The sequence below is a fragment of the Phragmites australis genome, chromosome 13 (assembly GCF_958298935.1).
Source record: "Phragmites australis chromosome 13, lpPhrAust1.1, whole genome shotgun sequence".
Taxonomy (NCBI): domain Eukaryota; kingdom Viridiplantae; phylum Streptophyta; class Magnoliopsida; order Poales; family Poaceae; genus Phragmites; species Phragmites australis.
In genome coordinates this window covers 29,793,293-29,813,899 of record NC_084933.1, presented here as the reverse complement: position 1 = coordinate 29,813,899, position 20,607 = coordinate 29,793,293, and the positions used below count along the sequence as shown (strand labels likewise).

The window sequence follows — 20,607 nt, the reverse complement described above, 5'->3', positions numbered from 1 at the left end:
TCTATCCGAATTCCAAATCGGTTCCTACAAATACGCGCGCGCGGAGGGCGCTCTCTTACGATCGAGTTCGCTTGTGATCGGAAATACGTAGTTTTACAATCGAATTGGGTCGTCTGATCTTTTAAAAGATTGGATTTTATTTTTTTGACTTTTAGCATTATATATATATATATGAGGTATAATTCCTTATCATAAACACAGATTAATAAAGAGAAAACTTTTTCCGTATACTGTGTCTCCTTTTACAATTATTCTATCAAGAGATTGCTGGACTACATCTGGTAGCACTGGTTCCTCAATACATTATTAGCATGAATCTTTGCTGGAGACCAAGCTAGCAGAACGAATCTACTCGCGACCGATCTATATTGCATCAACATCGTCATTAAGCTGGCAGGTCATGACCTAGCCTATATGCCCTACGTGGCACAAATATGTTCATAAGAATTGAAAGGTACGATCGATTCGGTACCCATTCTTGCAACTATTGTTTTTCTTCAAATCTATATATCTACGTGAAAAGTGTAAACAATATGTGAATAGTAGCATGAATAACACATCGCAATGAATAGCATAGCAGAACAGCAGCATGAAATGCATCGGCGTGAACACGACGTAGAACTGGTGGAACCCACAGCCGCCACCATACCGCCGGCCAAAATTTGGAAGCCGTCCCCCTGCACAGAACGCGGTGGATCGATGGCCACCGCCACAGATCGAGAAAACAAATAAAGACGCCGCCCAAAGCAGCGCCACTGCACTTCGCCTCGTCGGACTACCCGTAGCACGATCACCTCGCCTAGGCCTCGCCGCACTCGAGTCGCCACCCAAAGTGCGCCTCCTCTCCCGCACCACCACGCTTCGACGATCGAATTGCCCAAATCCGGCAACCACTCGCCTCGCGCCCAACCGACATGTTGATGCCCCGATCCACCACGCACAAGCCCCCCGAAGCGGCATCGCTGCACCCCTTGGAGGACTACCCCACCGCCCATAAGCGCCTAAGCCGCCGCCCACCCTGCGCCCGACTGCGCCACTGCACCACCCGAAGCGACACCGTCATGCGCCGTATCGCTGCCCGGACCACGTGCCTTCACCCAAAGCCGGGCCGTCGGGACGACCGCCACCATCGCTTGGCTGTGCCAGAAGCGCATCCACGCCAGAGCATCGGCCGATGGGCTGTGCCGAAAGCGTAGGACACCATCCTCCGGTCGATGGACGCCGTGTCACCTCTAGCAGCCAAGCCTCCCAACTGGGCTGTCGGTCTTGGTGACGACTAGGGTTTGAAAACCTAAGCTATCCCTTGAATAGAAGGCGTGTGGGCCAAATGGATAGGACCAACCCAAGCTAGCAGACAACTCAACGAAGGAAGGAAAACCAGGGAAATAGAGAAAATAAAAGAAAAAACTAAAAATTCGCTTTTAGCTCCTCAGGTTTTTCTTTAATTGAGCGCAATCCTTTTATTTTTTGCATTTAGGCCTCGGTTGTTCTAAAAATTATCCCGAGGCTCTGATTTTGCATATTAGACCATGTGGTTTTTAAAAATTACGCAAATCTTGAAGTTTTGCGTATAAATCCTAAGACTTTGTAAAAAACCTGAAAGTACTTTTTCTTGCTTAAAAACCTCTGCAATAGGAATGATAGTTTTGCCTGTTTACCCGTTTATTCGTGGGTAAATACCCTAATAGGATTGGGTTTGTTCCTTATTTTCTAACGTATGTTCGTGGACATAAATCGCTACCCGACGAATATACGGGTATGGATATGGGTAAGGTATACTCATACCCGTAAAACCCGTTTACCCATCAATATATATGACAGGTAGAACCGGTTTACCTTAACCCGTTAGTACTTGAACTCTACCCCTCCTCTCGGCGCCACTTGCCCCTCCCTGCTCCTCCCCAACTCCCTCCCTGTCCCTTCCCGCTCCACCGGACGCCACTCCTCTCTGCAAACCCCGCCTTGAGCAGATTCACCGGGAGTCGCTCCTCCCCGCCCTTGTCTGCCACCGCTCCTCACTGCACGGGAATACGCATGACTTAGAATAGTGATCAATCATATCCAGTAGTCATATGGTTTAAACATTACTAACACCCTTATCATTATCTATAAAGATAATAATGCATATGTTACATAAGTGCAATTGAGATATGTGAAAAGTAACTTGATTAAGCCTACTAAGTTCTTTTATGCTTATGAATTGTATAAAATGAATGAAATAAATGCAATGCATATCAAATCATATAAAAATCTTGCAGTTTTATTCACTTAAGTCTCTCACTGCATCTAGTTTTGAAAGATGTGTATTCGTGACATTGAGCTGACTAGGCTTAGAAAGTTGCACATTTCAAAGGATAATTTTCACATAATACCGATAAAAGGGATTAAATATTAGTCAAAAAGATTAAGTATCCAAAGTTAATCATAAAGATTATATAAAATACTTGAGTGGATTGTACTATTTTCTCTTAGATAAGTTTTCATAAAGTTTGTCATGATAAGGTTTTTAATGAGGTAATTTATGTGATCATATCACGAGCTATGTAAACTTTCTTCCAATTTTTTCTATTGTGTTTTTGGAGAGTTTGATGAGACATATGTATTTCATGAGAAATTTCTAAGAGAGAGGGTTAGAAAACATGAAGTTTTACAATCGAATATTTGTCAGTCTCGATCTTTTAAAAGATTCGATTCTATCTATCAGATGTTTTTAACACTATATATACGATACAAAATCTCTTATTATAAATATAGATGAATAAAATTAAAAAAAATATCCTACGTTATATCTCTTTCTGTAATTATTCTATTAAAAAAAATTGCTAGACTACATTTAAAGAGTAGTGGTTCATGAACACTGATTTTTCTTCGGTGCGATTGCGTGCGAAAGAGAGGTGGAGCTGGAAAATCAAATTCTTTTGGTCAGACTCAACTCGAAATTTCGCAAGCAAGACGAACCAATCGCCGAAGACTTCGAACGAAACGGACCAATCGCAAGCACTCGAAGTCTCCCCTTATTATCCCCTCCTCTTGTTCCTCTCCTCTCTCGCGGGATTACCACGGAGGCAAAGAGCGATGGTGCGGGCGAGTCTTCTCGCAGTCCACGACGCCGTAGCGAGCGGCGCTGCTGTGGCCGCGCAGCACGCTCACCTAAGCCCCGTCGCGATCGTGCTCCTCGCGGTGGCCGCCACGGTGGCCGTGGCGGCCATCGCCGCCTTCGGCTGCGCGGACGGAGCCAAACCGCGCCGGAACAAAAACAACAACGTCTACTACTACGGCCAGGGCAACCCGCCGCCTCCCGCGGGGGCGTATGGGTACCCGGCGCAGCAGCCGCCTCCCGCCGGGCCGTACGGCTACCCGGCGCAGCAGCCGCCCCCCGGCTACGCGTACCCGCAGCAGAGCGCCGCGAGGCCCGGGGGCCGCGGGCTCGGCTCCGGCGCCGCGGGGCTGGCCGTCGGCGCGGTGGGAGGGCTGGCCGCCGGCGCGCTCATCGGCTCGGCGCTCCACTCCGGCGGCGGAGGCGGGTGCGGTGGCAGCGGGTGTGGAGGCGGTGGGTGCGGAGGCGGTGGGTGCGGCGGTGGCGGCTGCGGCGGTTGAACTGTTACGTTCTTGGCTGTTGGCCCGTGGGCTTGGTAGTTATTGTTAGGCGTTAATTGTGAGTATTCTATTTTATTTTCATACTGCTGCTTGCTATTTCATAATACGTTTGTCAAACTTGTTTATTCATGGACTATATATAATGTGAAAATATTACGATTTCGAACGTGTATATCACTCACTCGTGAGTTTAATGCTCAATGGGACGTCCAAGCCGAAAGGACATCCACGCCTAGCCCTAGTTTCGTTCTAAACTCTTCATCTCCAGGGCGCTTACGGTTTTTTTTTTTTGAAACAGTGGCAAGAGTGCTGTCATTCATTAAAGAAAGAAGAGATATATGTTAATATAAAAATATCTTTTGAGAAAACATTGTCTCTATAACTAACGAGTGACATGCTTATAAATCTCTCTTGAGAAAACGCATTGTAGTTTAAGGTGTAAAACTAATTCTTGTGTTTGAAGGCATGGCCACGATATCTCTCTCCGCCAGTGCGGCTTACTGGTTGAAATAAACACAAGCGAAAGTACAGTAGCTCTAGACTCTCGATCTTGAATAGATGGTTATTGGGGTCACACTAACTGCATGTCCATAGTTTAGACTAGGGCAGCTCGCAACCAGAGCTTTTCTTTGGAACTTAGAGCTAGCTAGAAGTTATTTTATATGATATAACCCCGCCTGAGCGGCAGGGGACGCGAGAGGGGCTGAATGCCTGTTACCACTTGAGAGCACTTTCAATTTTTGAATATGTAAGAGGAAAAAGATGAGAATGTGGAGCATGACAAATAAGTAGAAGAGACAAGAAGAATTAGAAAAAAAAAAAAAGATGAGAAGTAAGAAGAGAGAGCTACTACTTCGTAATTCTAGATCTATAACTATTCCGCCCCTAATTATATTGTAGGTCAACCAATAATCATCATTGCTAAGTCTATTATCGATGACCATTAGTCGTGCAACACGGGTTTATTTGATTCACCGTGGTAGGCAGTGGTGCCAGATCCATTGTCTATGATAAGACAGTGTTCTAGGTTACTTTCCTCCGTTCTTTCAGCTGTAACCTTTTTTTTTATGTGTAGTGTCATTTTCTTGATGAAAGATGGACGGTTGTGTACACGACGTGGCCCTATTTTCCTAGCCAATGCTTCTGCGTTCGACTTTGATAAAGTATCAAGGTAAGCCACTCGCTACCGAGTGTAAGCGGAGACTCTTGCAACTTACGCCATAGGTTTCTGTAATTTATTCTCTTTCTTTTCTCAAGAAACATTCTTTCCTCTTCACCAGGCGTTGACTTTGTCGGTCAGGCGAGAAGCCCAGAAGCTTGGTGCCAGGAAACCAAAGGAGGCAGATCGTTCTATGAGCGCCGGGCTGCCGCTTTCCCAAGCCGAAGAGAGGCGGCTAAGGCCACGTACAATGCGTACATGTGGTCAGGCGCTCACGGCTCACCGGAGGTTGCTGGTTTTGCACGGTAAAAATAAAAAATAGATAATATACGGTATTATATTTATAAAAATAGACAATAGGTTATCATATTTACAATTATAATGAGTGTATTCAGTATCTTATTTACCAAAAATTCATTTTCGATACACCGTACATCGAAAAAGAGTCGGTCCTATGGTTTTAGACACATAAGGTGCCAAATACGGTACTGTGTTCGGCACATATATCGTATTTGGCACCTCGAGTTGCAAGCGAGTTGAGTCACACAAACAAGAGGATGTGATGATCCCTCCAGTCGCAATTTCGGTCACTCGTGCCATACGCCATGTGTAGGAACGAGATTGACGACTAGAGATGGCTGAATAGTCGGCTCAATAATTTTTTTATGAAATCGATGACTTTCTTCTATTTAGATCACCGAACGCACCTCAAAACTCAAGCGGGAGTAAAAAAAAGAAAGAGAAGTTTTAACAAGAGAAATTTGAGACAACACGACTCCACGGATAATATATGAACCATATGTTCCATTTAAAATAAATCCATGTGTCTTAACACTCGAAATATCACAACTTACAAAGAAACAAGAAAAGATGAACAACAAGTAACGAAACTCTCCAAGTTGATTGTCTAGAGGCAAAAGAATTTAAAGCTCTATCACACAAGCGTGTATGTGTGAATTTTATACCTCTAGCAACAAGAAGAATTATCTCACAAGGTGCTAAAATTTCAGCCCAAAAACAAAAATCAAAATCGAAAACCGAAAAAAAACTTACAAACTTGCAAGGGAACCAATGGAGGAAAACTAGAAGGAGAGGAATTCAAGCATATGCAAAAACATAAACTTCATTACTCAAATAGATCAGTCATATTTTAGATGGATTACACAGATTTATATATCAAAACTCTCATCTACTATATAAGCTAAGCACCCATCATTCTCTCCTCTAAAATTCTAGCTTTAAGCTCTTAAATGGGTGGCACAAGGAAACTCAAGTGACTAGTTCAAACTCTCTCATAGTCCTACCACTCTATTTATAGGTTTAGAAAATTTGACCTCTAAATTTTCTGATTTTTTTCTAAAATACCTCTCTCTTGTAGTTTACTCATACCTACCACCGATGGTATTTTGATATATTTTCTTCTCCATTTATCGGGTGGCTGTGGTGCCTTCACGACTTAGCTTTGCGTCGACGCAAGCTTCGCGATGGTGCCACGTACTCTTCCAATCCTTGCACGGTTTTGAACCCAAACCACGAAGTATGGCTACCACATATGCTTCCGTGTATATCAGAGAGCATTGTGCTCCATCTTCGTGAGTGATGTATTTCAGTAAAAGATTGCTCCTGATTGGTTAGCTGTGATCTGTCACGATGGGTTAGCTGCTGAACAATTACACTACTATAGCTTAAAGGTGGCATAATGAAAGCTTGGATATATATGCTGAGGAGTATTGATCATTGGGAGCAAAGGTCCATTCGAATTATTCTTGAACACTACTAAAATGATAGGTTCTTTACCTTTTTGATGTGTATATCTGTTGAAAGTAAATTGTCTCTGGAGCATATTAGATCTGGTTTCTCAGAGATTACTCTAAGAATACCCGTCAGTTGCAGGGTTAGTTTCTTTGACTTTGCTTGTGCATTGATTTATGTTGCTTTGGTGCCTTGGCGAGCAAAGTTGGCAGGAATCAGACCAACGCGAAACCACTGTTTTGGCTCTTGCCAACGGAAAGCGTCACGCCAGTACACCACCTACGAGTCAGCCCCAGTGATGGGTGCCAATTGCATCTTCATACCATATTACAAAACCAAAACAAATCCACTCTAAATAGTCAAAGGCATAATAGAAATTTCAGCTCAAAAGCCATGATCCACAGCATCCAAAAACAAGGTTACCAAATAGATCACTGCTTCTACAGAAACAGCTTCTAGAGAAACAGCCCCTCCAGCAAAAAACCAGAAACAAACTTCTTCAAAAATAAAAACCCAAACAAACAGACCCTTAACTCGTCCTTTCCTCGTGCTTCCAACCAAAACCCACTCATACCTCGCGGCCAAGAACTCAAGCCAAAACCAGATGAACCACCATCTCTCTTACAGATTGCACCTTATCGTCAAATCCTCCGGTCCACGACGGCAGCAACTTCTCTGCCCCAGGTCTTTGCTTCCTCGTGTGCCCTGCTGATGTTCACCATGCCACCCTTTTGGCTTGGCAACTTCTCCACCCCTGGGGCAAACGTCACCACCGCCTCATTTCCTTTCTAGTGAGCTTCCCCGACCATACCCAGTGTGGCCCGCGGCCACCAGAAGCGCACCTTAGTCCATGAGCGCCCGCACTTGCTCCTCGCCGGCTTGCCCATCACTCAATTTGGGAAAGGGGAAAGTGCTCCTGTACACCACCCGGGGCAAATACGTCTTTTACACTACCACTCAACAACATACAGGGGTCAAACAGACGGCAATGGCATGTAAAGGATGAAAGTTAGTATGGCAGCCAGGGTATTAGGTTATCTTCTAATGACTAATAAGAAAAATTTCTCGTAAGGAAACTTACACGGCCCTCTAAATAGCAGCCCAAAATGCAGAAGGCAATGCATAATTACAGAAGAATTCTATTAAGACTTTCGGCAAGTGTAACTCAACTTGCGCAGTTTGAGTCGGATAGCTATGTTGCACATGATTGGAAGTGAATAGAACAAGTCATACTCAAGTGTAGGTGAGCCCAGCATGAACAGAACACTAACTAATGAAACATTTCGCTGTAACTCTCAAGCTTCAACCATAGGCTCAGGTCCAGATGAATCAGGGCCACTGGTGTTGTCCTTGCTTGATGGGTGCACAGAGTTGAAGAGGATGTCTTTTATGACCTAAGGCATCATATGGCAAACATAAGGGCAAGGTAAGAAAATGTACCAGGAGAATTAAACCATGCCAAGAGTCAAGAGACGTAAATTAGGGATCACCTGTGACATGAGACCATGAACTTGCTCGGCTGTAATTTTGGAGCTATCCCGAGTTACCTTAGCCAGTGGAGACTCCTCTTGCTGAAGAAACCATAAAATAAAATAAACAAAAGAAGAAACCTTATCAACTTCTCAAAGAAAAAGAATTCAATACAGAGATCAATCAACAAGAGACAACAAATTAACTGACAAATCATGCCCAAAAAAAAATCATAAGCACTTGAGGAACACCTAAGAGGCGAATATGTTAATACAGCTATGTTTGAGAGCACAAAATGTGTTACAATTCTAAGAAATAAGAAAGATTCGAGTGGATCTAAACAGACATACCGCTAACGATAAACTTGACTACATCCGGTGCAATTCCAAACAAACTATTCAGAGACGAGCCATACTTTTCCAATCCTACCCAAAAAGATGGATCATATGTTTTACAAAGATTGTTTTGTGAACTCAGCATCAAGAATCCACCCAATAAAGTAGTTGAGCAAAAGTTAACAACAAGAAGACATAATGGCACATGTGAGTAATTAAAGTATCAAACATAGCCAGCCTTTCCTAGGGGCTTGACCATCAGAACTACACAACTTCTCATTCATTTACCTGCTAAGTTAAATTTCTATTAACAAAAATTCGTATAACTTATCTGATCAATCACAAAGCCATGACCTCATATCTACTCATCTACTGACCTATCTCTCCTGATTATGCTATTCAATGTTTCAAAAACAGCAATAGGACACTTTACAACCTCATCCCACTTCTCCCACTCCTTCCCTGGCGAATGAAGCTCTAAGTCACGACAAAATGACCCAAGCAACAGTCATCACCTCAATGCCATAACTAACTTTACAGAACTATAATGCCATGACTAACTTTATATCATATGTTACTGGCAAACAGTACCATCAACTTATTATTGAAAAAACAAAGAACAGAAAAGGGAGACAGCTCATTAATGAAGTAGTACAAACTAAATAAGAATGTCCAATTTTGAAAGTCAAACTCGTAAAAAAAAGTCAAGGTGGTCGACGTGCAACATAAAATAGTATCATATTTGCAAACTTCACATGGACGAAAAAAAGTTTAGAACGTCGATGGGCACACAAGTTAGATTAGAGAACACAGATGCAGAAGCTGACCTCTTTCTTTCGTTGTGATGGCATAAGCATACCAAATCGACTGTGTGCCAGCTGACCTTCAGCTTGCTCTAGCTTATCAGCTGCATAGCACAAAAGGGTTCATAAGTTTATTTAGATTTATCTGGAGACAACCAAATATAGCAAATTTCAATACAGAAATCCGAAATTCTCAAAAATGAAATGCTTGCCTAAGTCAAAAATCTGCCCAGCAACATAATCCCTGTTGCCAAGAAGTGGTGATGAAGATAACGTGTTGACCCAGTACTTGTTCCAGAGCAGATCAAGGAGGTGGGAGTCCAGGGATGACTTGAAATAAGTTATATCCAAAGAATAGTACTGCATGAAATCCAGTTAGAACAGAACTAAACCACACGTTCGAGTAAAAAAGAAAAACAGATAATCGATCTAGTAACCTGTTTGCAGTGGACACCAAAATCTTCTATCTTGTTGAGTGGTATTGTCTGATACTCAGACACAGGCTCATCTGGTGGCTTGTAATCTTTTGGGTATGTCCTAAAAGCTCCAATCTCTACTTTACCAGCAGAAACAGTCCTTGTAGGGTCTATCACAACGGCCAAGAATGGCTCTGTAAATTGTTGGTTAAGCATCTGAGTTGACACGTCAATGCCTGACAGCCAGCATCCATAACCAGGGTGCGAATGATACCAGCCAACCACATTCTCTAACCTTCCAGCCTATGGAAGCAAAGAAGAAACACACGTCTTAACATAAATTGAGGGTGACAGAATAAGTGTTAACTGATCCAAGGTAATCCTGAAACAAAATCTAACACTCCAGTAGTGCAGGCAAATCAGGTGATAAAAGTATGCATTCCACATTTCCATGTTTAAAACATGTACTCAAATAGCAAAGAACTAAAGTTTGTCACTAGTCCAATGTAACCTGCTTTTGTTTTATTCTTTCATCGAGCATGGAAAACACACACTAACACATCGAAATTTCACAGAACCAGATGATGCATATATCAGAAAAATGCAATTTGTGTGTAGGATTTGTACCATATGATACAATCATACTTTACAGATAGTTTCAAAAGTAGTTTCTTTGTTACGAAGCCCGTGAAATGTAGGATTTGTACTATATGATACAATCATACTTTACAGATAGTATCAGAAGTAGTTTCTTTGTTCCAAAATGTATAGTGACTCTGATTCGAACATATCCCTTTTGTTGGTATGTGCCAACAGCTCAACCTTACTAGGCAAATTCAACAGATCTGGTTTTCAAAAAACTTAACATTCCAATTTAGATTCCTGGAACGCTGATTCCATATGACCATACGGCGTAAAACTTCAAAACAATAACACTAACCGGGGTATAATCACATAATTGATAAATGAGCTACATAGTACAGGCACTGCTCCATATACATCATAAACATTTAGGAGTCATGCAGTAAACATAAATCAGCTATCATCATGTTACCAACATTTGATTGATAGACCAATCTAAGGGTAGCACTACACAACCCAGACAGGTTAGTAAGAAAGCACATAAGTACGAAACTATGAACATCACACAAGCAACACGGAGTCAGCCAAACTAAAGGTAAAAACATATGCACGAATACAAATCACAGACAGCCACGTTAAATCAGCAGCATTGTCAAAGTCCACCCCGGTTCTTTTCATACAAACAAGATGAGCAGAAGATCCCTGCAGCACTAACAACTATAATGAAGTACTACTAGTTATAAAACTATGAAGCAGGAAATAATCTAGACATCACATTAGTAGCAGCGTTACAGTCTGGTCAGATCGGCACCTTCAAACGGAGCAGTGATTAATCAATGAAGGGTACGAGAAGAAGGGAGGAGGGCTCACCTGCTTGTTGATGGTTGAGTACTCGACCATGTACTCATATGCGTCGGCCTGCGCGTTAACCCTGGTCTCGGTGCCCTCGACGGGGAGCGCGAATGCGTCCATGACGATGATGGAGTCGCCCTCGCACTTGCCCTGCATCAGCCCCATGACCTCGATGGTGCCCCCGGCGCGGGCGTGGACGACCATCTTGAGGAGCGCGAGCGCGGAGATCCTGGCGCGGCGGAAGTGGTGCGGGTCGTTGGCCCAGGGCTTCTCCTGCTGCGCCCGCGCCTGCGCCGCGTCGTCGTGGCGGTATATCGCGTCCATCGCGTCCGGGTCGGAGGCCGCCGCGGGGATACTGTTCTCCAGCTCCCACGTCTGACGCGCGATCGACGCCGACGAGGTGGGCTCCATCGCGCTGCGCCGCGGCGGGCAAAACCCTAGGACTGGAAGCGGAGGAGGAAGGGGACGAAGAGGAGGGGTTTGGGTTTGGGTTTGGGTTTGGGTCCCTGTTGCTTCGGTTTCCCGGTGGCAATACGTGGAGGACCGGACGGAGACGTCTACTGGGCTCTATGGGCCGGATCGCAAGCGTGTGCTTTGCCTCGGGGCAACTTTGTATTGGGCTTGATGGGCCGTGCCCCTAGCGTTTATATTTTTATATTTTTCAAATAAAAAATTATAAATACATGAGTCCGTTCTGAAAATACACAGACTCCCGTCACCCATTGAAAGGTTATAAAACTATGGTGATAGATTTAAAAAATAAAAAATGTTAGTTCAATGATCTTAAAATTCAAATCATAACCGAAATAGTCATGAAAAATTCTGAAAAAAAATATGTGGTGTAGTGGCTGATATCACCTAGGTCTAAAAAAATCAATTTTTCAACAGGCAACGGGAGTATAAATTTACAGTTTTCAAATAGACGTATATAATTGCAATTTTTTTAATTTTAAAAATAAAAATTAAAAAAGTTCAGCGTTTGTGTCCTTTCTCCACCTACATCTGCATGCGCACGTATTCCATTCCCTGTGTAGAAAAAAAAAACTTGGAGATAGATAGATGATAGATTATAGAAAGTCACATCTTACAGAATATTTGATGCGATGAACAATGATCATGGGGACAAATGAGAAAGAGCAATTTGAGATAAATGATGGTAGCTTAATTTGTTATAGAAAAACGCACCTCTGACGATCGTCCTTTTACTTCTGCAACACACATCACGGGAGCCTCTGTCTCTATCTGAGCATGGAGTCGAGAGAAAACCTCAGCTAGCGGGCATTGTTCCATCTGACTCCACATTAGCATCAGAAGTTAATCATTCTACCTGATTATCTGTTCATGTCTCCTATGTGTTCAAGCGCCCATATCAGTGACGGAGCTTGAAGAAAATTGTAGGAGTCCAAATTAAGGAAAAGGATTGCAGAGGGAAGCTAAGCTTAGAGAAGATAACAGGGAGGACACTGTTTCTAGGCAGGACAGCTAGGGGGCAAGGCGGCCACGGCCCACCTTGGTCCTAAGAAGCTCCACCCTGACCCATGTGTTACAGCTAATCCCAGCGGTAAGATGCAATGTACGTACCCGTTGATTAATTTTATTAACTGTACTGTCTCATCTGAAGAATCTTTCATGCGTGCTGAATTGCTGACTACCGACATAATCAATTAACTGGATATGGTACGTTGCATTTTCGACCGGTGCTTTTTTAGTTCTTTTTTCCAAAACCACTGCGCTAGATCTGTCAATTTTATTATAGAAGAAAAGAATTAACTTAATTTATGAGTTAAACTGGGCACAAAAACTATACAAACGCATGGTTAATTAGTTGAAACTAGAAAAGACCACAACGGTGAAAATACCACTACCACCGTAAACCAAAATAATGTGCTACCACACACCGGAACAAACACAACCAATGAGATCCGACGTGAGTCATTGTTGTCAAACTTACCGCGTTAGCAGCACAACAACTTCAACTTCCCACGAAGAACCACGACCTCAGCCTTTATATTTTCACATCTCCGCCCATGACCACCATTGAAATGCACGATAGCCCTATTTTATGTCATCGTGGCTAAGCTCGTTGCCCACCTCATGACGAAGCAGCTCTGACTCCACCTTTGCCAGCGCGACAAAGCATGTCAGTTGCCCATCATAAACCTTAGATGCAGCTCCAAAGAGGCAGAAACCTCGCTACAACAAGCCCTGACAAGACTAGGTGTGTACAAACTTCATCGTCGATTGCATCCATATAGTACCCAAGTAGACAACCACTGTATCACAGTAAAGATCCTCCAAGACGATGCCTCAAAGAAGGATGCGACGTCAATGGCGCCGTCATCACCAGTCCAAAGAATAGACTAAGTTTTCACCGGAAGGACCCATTAGGTGGGAAGGGAAGCCACTTTGACAAAAGTCTCCATGGAGGGGGGTGACATCCGAGAGCGTTGCTGTCATCGACACTGGCAAAACCAGGCTAGATTTTCTGTAACATCCTGAGTTTTAGCATATTAGCTTATATCAAATTTGACTTCAAATTAAAATTTGCTATAGTTAATTAAACCAATTAAAATCAAGAAAATATGAATATGAATATATATATATATATATTAAATTGACTAAGTATTCTAAAATGCACTACCTTAATTTCTAAAGTTTTTTGCATTATTTGATTCATGTATATTTGGTTTATTGTTTTTTATGGTTTTTTAAGTGGAGATTTGAAATTGAATGTCTCTTAATTTCAAATCTATTCTTAGGTTCCTTTTAGCTCAAATTAATTTGAATTCAAATCCTCTCCCGAATCTTAAGATCTAAATCCAAAACATAATTCAAATATTACAGTTTGAAATTATGTCGGACCCAAATCCACTTCCAAAGCCAAATTCAAATGTTTCCATTTAAATTTGACCCCAACAATTTCCAAATCCAACTATACTTCCCAGGCCACCTCTTTTCTTTTTCTAAATTAATCCTTGCATTGAAGTAATTCATATGCATTTGGTTTGTTGTTGTTATGGTTATTTGTGTGGACATTAGAATTTGAATTTATCTCAAATTAGAATCTACTATCAGTTCTCTTCAACTCAAATCAAATTAAATTCAAATTCTTTGAATTCAAAGCATCTCTCAGATCTCCAAGTCCAATACAATTTATAATTCAAATATATCTATTTGAATTAATGCCCAGTCCAAAGTCAAAACCCAAATTCAAATACCTTCATTTGAATTTAAACCCAAACCCAAATCATTTTTCTTTTCCTTCTTCTCCCCGGGCCAAATCTCTCTCCCTCTTCACTTTTGCACGGCCCAACCCACCGTTCTCCTCTTCCCAGGCTCAGCCCACCAGCACACCTTCGTGTTCCCTTCGCCCGTGCATAGGCCTGCCACTTGTCATAACTGCGCGCTGCGCCGTCCAAGTGTCACCCATCCCGTGGTCCCCTGCAAACGTCGTCGCCTTCCTTCTTCAGCGTGACAGTCACCTTCCCCTCGAGAAATATTGCCGCCATCCTGCATTCAATGCACCAGCCATGGTCGCGCTCCCACTCTCTCTCCCTCTCTCAGCTCTCTCTCTCTCTCTCTCTCCCACTCCCGACAGCCCGAGCGCCTGATGCAGCTTGACTTCCGTGACTTGGCGTGTGCGTCGCCACTGCAACCCTGCCACCGCCGTAAAGCCATCATGCCGCAAGAAATATCACCGCCATCGTCGTTCTGTTCACCATGGACAGCACGACATGCCCACCGCCTTATTGATGTGTCTCTCCCTCTATAAATAGTGTGTTCGACCTTCGTTTATCTTTTTCCCCCTAAATCAACGCCACGCCACCGCTGCACCATTGCTAGTCGTTGTAGCTCCGCCGTCATCGTTCCATCCTCGCGAGCTACCGAGGAGCACCAATAGGTCGTCATCATCTCTGTGCCATCGTCCTTCCACCAAGAGCTCGACGGAAAGCCGCTCGCACCGAAAAGCAGAGCCTCTCCGCCGCCATCGCATCGACACATCGCCGGCCCCCGTCCTGCCCATCACCACTCTTATGCTCAGTGAGCATCCTCGCCCCCTCGTGCAATATTCCCTTTGAGTAGCTAGCATGCGCCATCCTCGTGCCTTCCCTTCATGTAGCCGCGTGTCTTCTTTCACCACCGCATCGAGTTCTCGCCGCTGACATTCATATGCCCCTGGTGTGTGGTCCGACCATCATGCCGTGAAGCCAAGGAGCTCTAGACTCCTTTTTCCTTACAGGTAGATCACGCATAGAATAGGGGAGGCATTGCCCAATTTCTTGCTCCGTCGTCGTCTCTTTCGGCTGTCATCTAGCACCGCTCCGATCATAGCTTGCCGTCAGCGAGCCCCTAGCCAAGTTATCCGTAGCGCGTAAGTAACTGACGTTAGCTTCTCGTCATGGAACTCCGTCGAAAACCTGACTCTCATGAGCTCTCCGACACAGCTCCACTGCAATTACTCGCTGCCGGCTTGATCCCCTTCATCGCTCCACTGCATCGCGTGCAATCCCGAGCCCATTCAGCCCATCCCGAGTACATGTACATGTTGGTCCCAACCAAGAACAGTGTCATTTCATATTTTCTTGATTTAATTTCATATTAAATCTTCCGAGAGTCAAAACTTCTTCGTTCTGGCTCCGATTTCGGCGATTTTTTCACCAAAATTCATCTAAATTCAAGATCTACCTATCTATCACATTGTGGTATCCACTAAGAATCTTTTGGATTTTCATTTGGTGTTATTTATTCTTCTTTAGTATAGTTTATTATTGATCGTAATCGCATTTGCAGAACAAATAGAGTTTTGTGAGTGCTACACAAGAAGCGTTAGGAGCGAGAAAGATCCAGATCGCGATCAAGGTTTAGAAGAGAACATTGGAGAAGGCAAGTCCTATCTCCTTGATCATATTGAACCTATGTTTTCAAATAATCTACATGACCAACTAAAAATTGAACTTATTATATCATGTACTATGCATTGTGCTTTTCAACTACTTATACTAGTTAATCCTATCAAATAATTGTCATGCCTTAGCTATTATCATCTAGAATACATATCACACTAGGATTTACATATTATTATCTATATTAATGTTGGACGACGCCTTGATATCTAACATACTTAGGATGGAATACATCTCCCCGGGGACGTCGTTTTCAAAATACATCTCTTCGGAGACATCGCTTGATTGTTATCAATGTTAAACTCATACACCATGAATCCTTGATGGTTGAATTTCGTGATGGTGGTGGGATTCTTGATGTCATGTGGGATATGATGGTGGTGTGTAAAGATGGGTGAAAACTGGGCAGGTAGAGTAGTACTCTGGATGAGGATGTTGGGAGCTTGAGTTACTTTGTAGCATTCATTGCCAAAGTATGCCTGACCTAGCCGCTTAAGGACCGAGTCATTTCGCTGCCATGCTTAAATCACCTCAGTGCAATCATACATCTTGTATGGGCAGAACTTGACTTTTCAATCACCGAACTAGGTTGTGCATCATACTAGGAGGCTAAGAGCAACAAGGAGTCAAGTAACTCTCTAGCCAGGCGAGTCACCTACGGGTCGTGCGGTGTTAGCGGTTGCCAGGCGTATTTTCCTCGATTTGTGTGGCTGCCGCGTGTGCCGCCTGCCCTGTCATCGTGTGCCGCCTGTCCCGTCGTCACACCCTTCGGGAGTTGTGTGGACGCGCGTCCATTCGGTTTCCCGTTGGGTCGTCCGGAAGACCTGAACCGCGGGACCACCCTCTGGAAGCTCGCCACGTGGCGTCGGTATCGGCCTCGGCCTCGTTGGCGATGAAGGGCCCATCCGCAGTCTCTGGGCCATTGTCTGCCAATGGGCCTGGGGGCTACTGTCGGTGTATCAGGAACCGGGGGTCCTCGAATCCTGAGGCCAGGCCAGCCATCCGCCCATGGCGCCATCCCGCGGGGTCTCTCCTGCAAGATAAGAAAAGATCAAGTCTCGGGAGAAGGCGCTCGGGGCCACAGTCAATGGCCCCAAGTACCCCAGTTCCCCGATGATCCATGAAATCTAAGTACCGGGAAGAAAGTGCTCGAAAAGGTATACGATGGCCTCCGAGCACCCTAGTCCCCCGACGACCAGAAGAGTTAAGTACCGGGAGAAATATGCCCGGGGCCGCCGGCGGTGGCCCCTGGGCACCCAAGTATCCCGAGGACTCACCGAAGGAAGTTCCAGGAGAGAGTGCTCGGGGCTGCGTGCAGCAGCCCCCGAGCACTCGGTTCCCCGAGAATCCAGACAAGTGTGCCCAGGAGAGAGTGCTCGGGGAGGTGAACAGTAGCCCCGAGCACTCGGTTTCCCGAGGGCAAGAGAGGGCGTTCTCGGGAGAAAGTGCTCGGGGAGGTGAACAGTACCCCCGAGCACTCGGTCCCCCGAGGACAAGAAAGGGCATTCTAGGGAGAGAGTGCTCGGGGAGGTGAACAGTACCCCCGAGCACTCGGTACCCTGACGACCCAGAAAGCCCCCTGGTGGAGACCCCCGAGGGGCCCACCGATGAGGTATCAACCAGTCAAAGGCCCGAGGCCGCATTTAAAGAGCGTGCATGGCCTGTCACCTCCAACTGCTCCCGCCGCGCTCAGCGTCAGTTCCTGCCACGTTCTGGTAGAGAGGCGTGGGGTTATTAATTGCACGGGTCCCGTCCCGTGCCATCCGGCCTGTCTCAGGATAACGTCGTAAGGACCAAGGCGTTCCGTCTCCACGGTGCCCGTTGCCAGGGCATTTATTGTGACGGATGACCGGGCGTGCGATGCATTTTCCACCCCGGGTCACTTCGCCCAGAGGAAATGATGACGCCCTTTCCATTTATGGTATCTCGGAACTCGTGCCCCCCTTCCGTTCGGGGCACATTGTGGCCGGCGGGTACTTAAAGCAGCCGGCGGCACGAAAGAGGACGGTTGAGAGGCAACGAATAGACAAGAACACAGCGCAAGAGAAACAACAGCAGAGAAGTGAGCAGCACGAGACAGGTCGAAGAACAAGGAGCCCCAGGCTCTTAGATAGATCAAAATTCTTGTAACCAGCAACATCCTTGAGGGACTTCCTCAGAACAGTTATAGTATCCATACAGGAGTAGGGTATTACGCCCCCGTGCGGCCCGAATCTGTCTAAATTCCGGTGCATTTACTTCTTCTTGCACTAGGTCAACACCCCCCCCACCGGCCGTTGCATTCATTCCCATTTATTTCTCCGACGAACGTATTCAGGATCATCCCCCCGGTCGAATCTCTAAAAGGGGTCTCTCGGGATCCCTGCGACTGGAGTTAATCCTCCGACAGCTCCCCTAGGTCACCTACTATGAAGATAGCTCGCCAATGGTTGCATCGCCTCTGTTGTTGTCACCGTCAACACGAGAGCGCACTACCCCCACAGCCTCCCGCACACCAAAAGGCTTCCCGTGGGCCAGATCTAGAGAGAATAGGTAGGTTTGGCAAGGGTAGGAGCCCGAGCATCGGGAAGATAGGGGTGACAGCATAGCTAGGGAGACCACCAGCCGCAACAGCATGCGACCAACATGCGCAACACGGGGAAGGTCAATCTTAGGGCCATCGTCTCAGGACACCGGAACGCCGCCAACATGCACCCCGCCAACGAATTCCTGGGCATCTCCATGTAGAGCCATGTGGCGTGCAACCTGCGCCGTCCTTGGGCGTGGTCCCCTCCAGAGACCCAGGGTTGATGGGGCATGATTGCCGTCGAAGGCGAGCATCTCATGCACGGGCGGAGCACCAGCTAAACGTTGCAACCATGTGTACCGCTGCCAACCTCCCGGCGCCAGATCTACGTAGTGCACACAAAACAGCCACACCCCTAGGAACCCTCGCGCGCCAAGAAGAGCACCCTAGCGAAGAACGCGTTAGGATCTAGCCACCACCACATGACGGCCCAAACCCGCAATGGCTCAAACCCGTAGATCCGGCCTCCAAAACAACATACCAGGCTAGACCTTGCGCCGATCTATCGTATCTCGTTGGCGTTCCACCGGTGGAGAGAGGAGAGGGAGAGTAGAGCATAGGGAGAGAGGGGAAAGAGGGGAGGCGAGAGGCGGCAATGGCCGCTCTAGGATGCAGTGGGGAGGGCCTCTTACTGCGGCGGCGGTGTCGCCCCCATGCCTTAGGAGATGACGTAGGGGGGTTAGATGCAAGTCCTCTTCCTATTTTCTCGCTTTTTGTCGTTCTGCAGGTTGTCTTCACTGAACTTAGTTATCCCTCACACGTTGGGATGTCAATTTATCCCGATTACCCATTTACACACAGGTAAATACCTGAATAAAGTAGAATATGAGTAGTAAATGGTACCCACAGTATGTTCGTGTAAAAAATACTACTCGATATGTAAACAGGTACGGGTATAGGTAAGGCATATCAATACCTGCGAAACCCGTATACCCTCCTTATAAATATCTCACCTTCAAACCCTAACATTCTACATCATATAAATACCCCGCTTTGGCCCACCCCGCCGTGCAGCCGCCACCCTGTCTCGCACCGCCTTGGCCCGCCTCGTCTCGCTTCTGCCGCCCCATGCCTCCTCGTGCCACCCCGCCGCATCGCCCCGGCCCACCACACCGCCATGTCTCTCCGCCGCCGCTGCCCTATCACGCCACATCGTCGTGCCGCCCCACGTATAAACAGGTATACCTGTGGGTAACGGGTACCCGCGTATAACAGGTTTAGGGCTGGATCTTCACCCGCAAGCATTCATGGATATAGCCGCGGGTGAGTAAAAAACCGATAGGTACAGATATAGATGAGCACTACCTAACCCGTCGTACCCGATTACCATCCCTATTCACACGATTCACAGCATGTTTTTCCAGCAGTAATGGTTGCAAATCTAGGTATGTAACACCTTCAGTGCATGAACAAAACCTGATGCGATTTGGGAATCTTTCATGTGTTTATTGGTGGTGCCTATCAATTAGCTCCAGACTTTGGCATGGCCGGCCGATCTGCGTTTAACGTCGCCATGCATGCATGCAGGCAGGTTCAGAGAATTCTTGTGAAGTCGGTCGTCCTCCAAAACATGGACTTCTTAAAAACTTTAACTAAGAGAATTGTTCTATGTTCCAATATGTATTTAATTGGAAGAATTCATCATGTATATGCAGACTAATAGTGAATTCAACTACTCATCCATCATTCAGAGACCAACATTTTTCTGCTTTCCAAGCAAGCCTAAGCCAGTTTATGCAGACCAAACATATAGGTCAGGTTCCATTACGTTACTACAGGTTTATGAAGGGAGAAGGAGAATCCATCAGCAGTTGTCTCTGCTCTGCGTGCTAATAGCCTTGTAGTATGATACTAGCATCCTTTTCAGCTTAGGCCCATGCATATCACTATCGGTCCTTTAACATGTAGCATGAAACAGTTCGTTGGGCAAACTCTGTTTTTTTGGACCAGTGTGCCATAATCACCGGCAGCGCATGTTCGATCGAGCATTCTAGTGGTGACTACATATAGAGATAGCTATATCTACGTTCACGGGCGAGAATTAGGTTGTCGTATTAGTGTTCATAAGCTTTCAGCGAGTGATTCAGTATCCCGCTGTCCAAATCTTATTCAGTAAACTGCATGCTGCATAAAATCCCATGTCCTCGGTCGATGTGAGATATGAAATGATC

General features: G+C 45.5%; 2 protein-coding genes across 2 annotated transcripts; one reads left to right on the top strand and one right to left on the bottom strand.

The window, feature by feature from the left end:
* The first annotated feature begins 2,835 nt into the window (after positions 1–2,835).
* Positions 2,836–5,191, top strand: LOC133888016 (uncharacterized). Its single transcript, XM_062328098.1, has 3 exons — positions 2,836–3,655; positions 4,673–4,768; positions 4,878–5,191. Exon 1 carries the CDS (start codon positions 2,851–2,853, stop codon positions 3,595–3,597), a length of 747 nt encoding a protein of 248 aa, XP_062184082.1. The 5' UTR covers positions 2,836–2,850; the 3' UTR covers positions 3,598–3,655; positions 4,673–4,768; positions 4,878–5,191.
* Positions 5,192–7,488: 2,297 nt separating this feature from the next.
* On the bottom strand, positions 7,489–11,475 carry LOC133888015 (COP9 signalosome complex subunit 5-like). Its single transcript, XM_062328097.1, has 6 exons — positions 10,985–11,475; positions 9,554–9,835; positions 9,329–9,476; positions 9,141–9,220; positions 7,999–8,079; positions 7,489–7,902 (listed from the first exon to the last, which is right to left on the bottom strand). The coding sequence occupies exons 1-6, from the start codon at positions 11,375–11,377 to the stop codon at positions 7,804–7,806; spliced, it is 1,083 nt and encodes a 360-aa protein (XP_062184081.1). The 5' UTR covers positions 11,378–11,475; the 3' UTR covers positions 7,489–7,803.
* Positions 11,476–20,607: the final 9,132 nt, after the last annotated feature.

Bases quoted from the DNA above. Each gene is read 5' to 3' on its own strand.
- LOC133888016 (XM_062328098.1), top strand. From the start codon at position 2,851: ATGAACACTGATTTTTCTTCGGTGCGATTGCGTGCGAAAGAGAGGTGG.
- LOC133888015 (XM_062328097.1), bottom strand. From the start codon at position 11,377: ATGGAGCCCACCTCGTCGGCGTCGATCGCGCGTCAGACGTGGGAGCTG. The intron at 9,836-10,984 runs GTGAGCCCTCCT...TTGCTTCCATAG, and splicing joins ACTCAACCATCAACAAGCAG to GCTGGAAGGTTAGAGAATGT. The intron at 9,221-9,328 runs GCAAGCATTTCA...TGTGCTATGCAG, and splicing joins TGGGCAGATTTTTGACTTAG to CTGATAAGCTAGAGCAAGCT.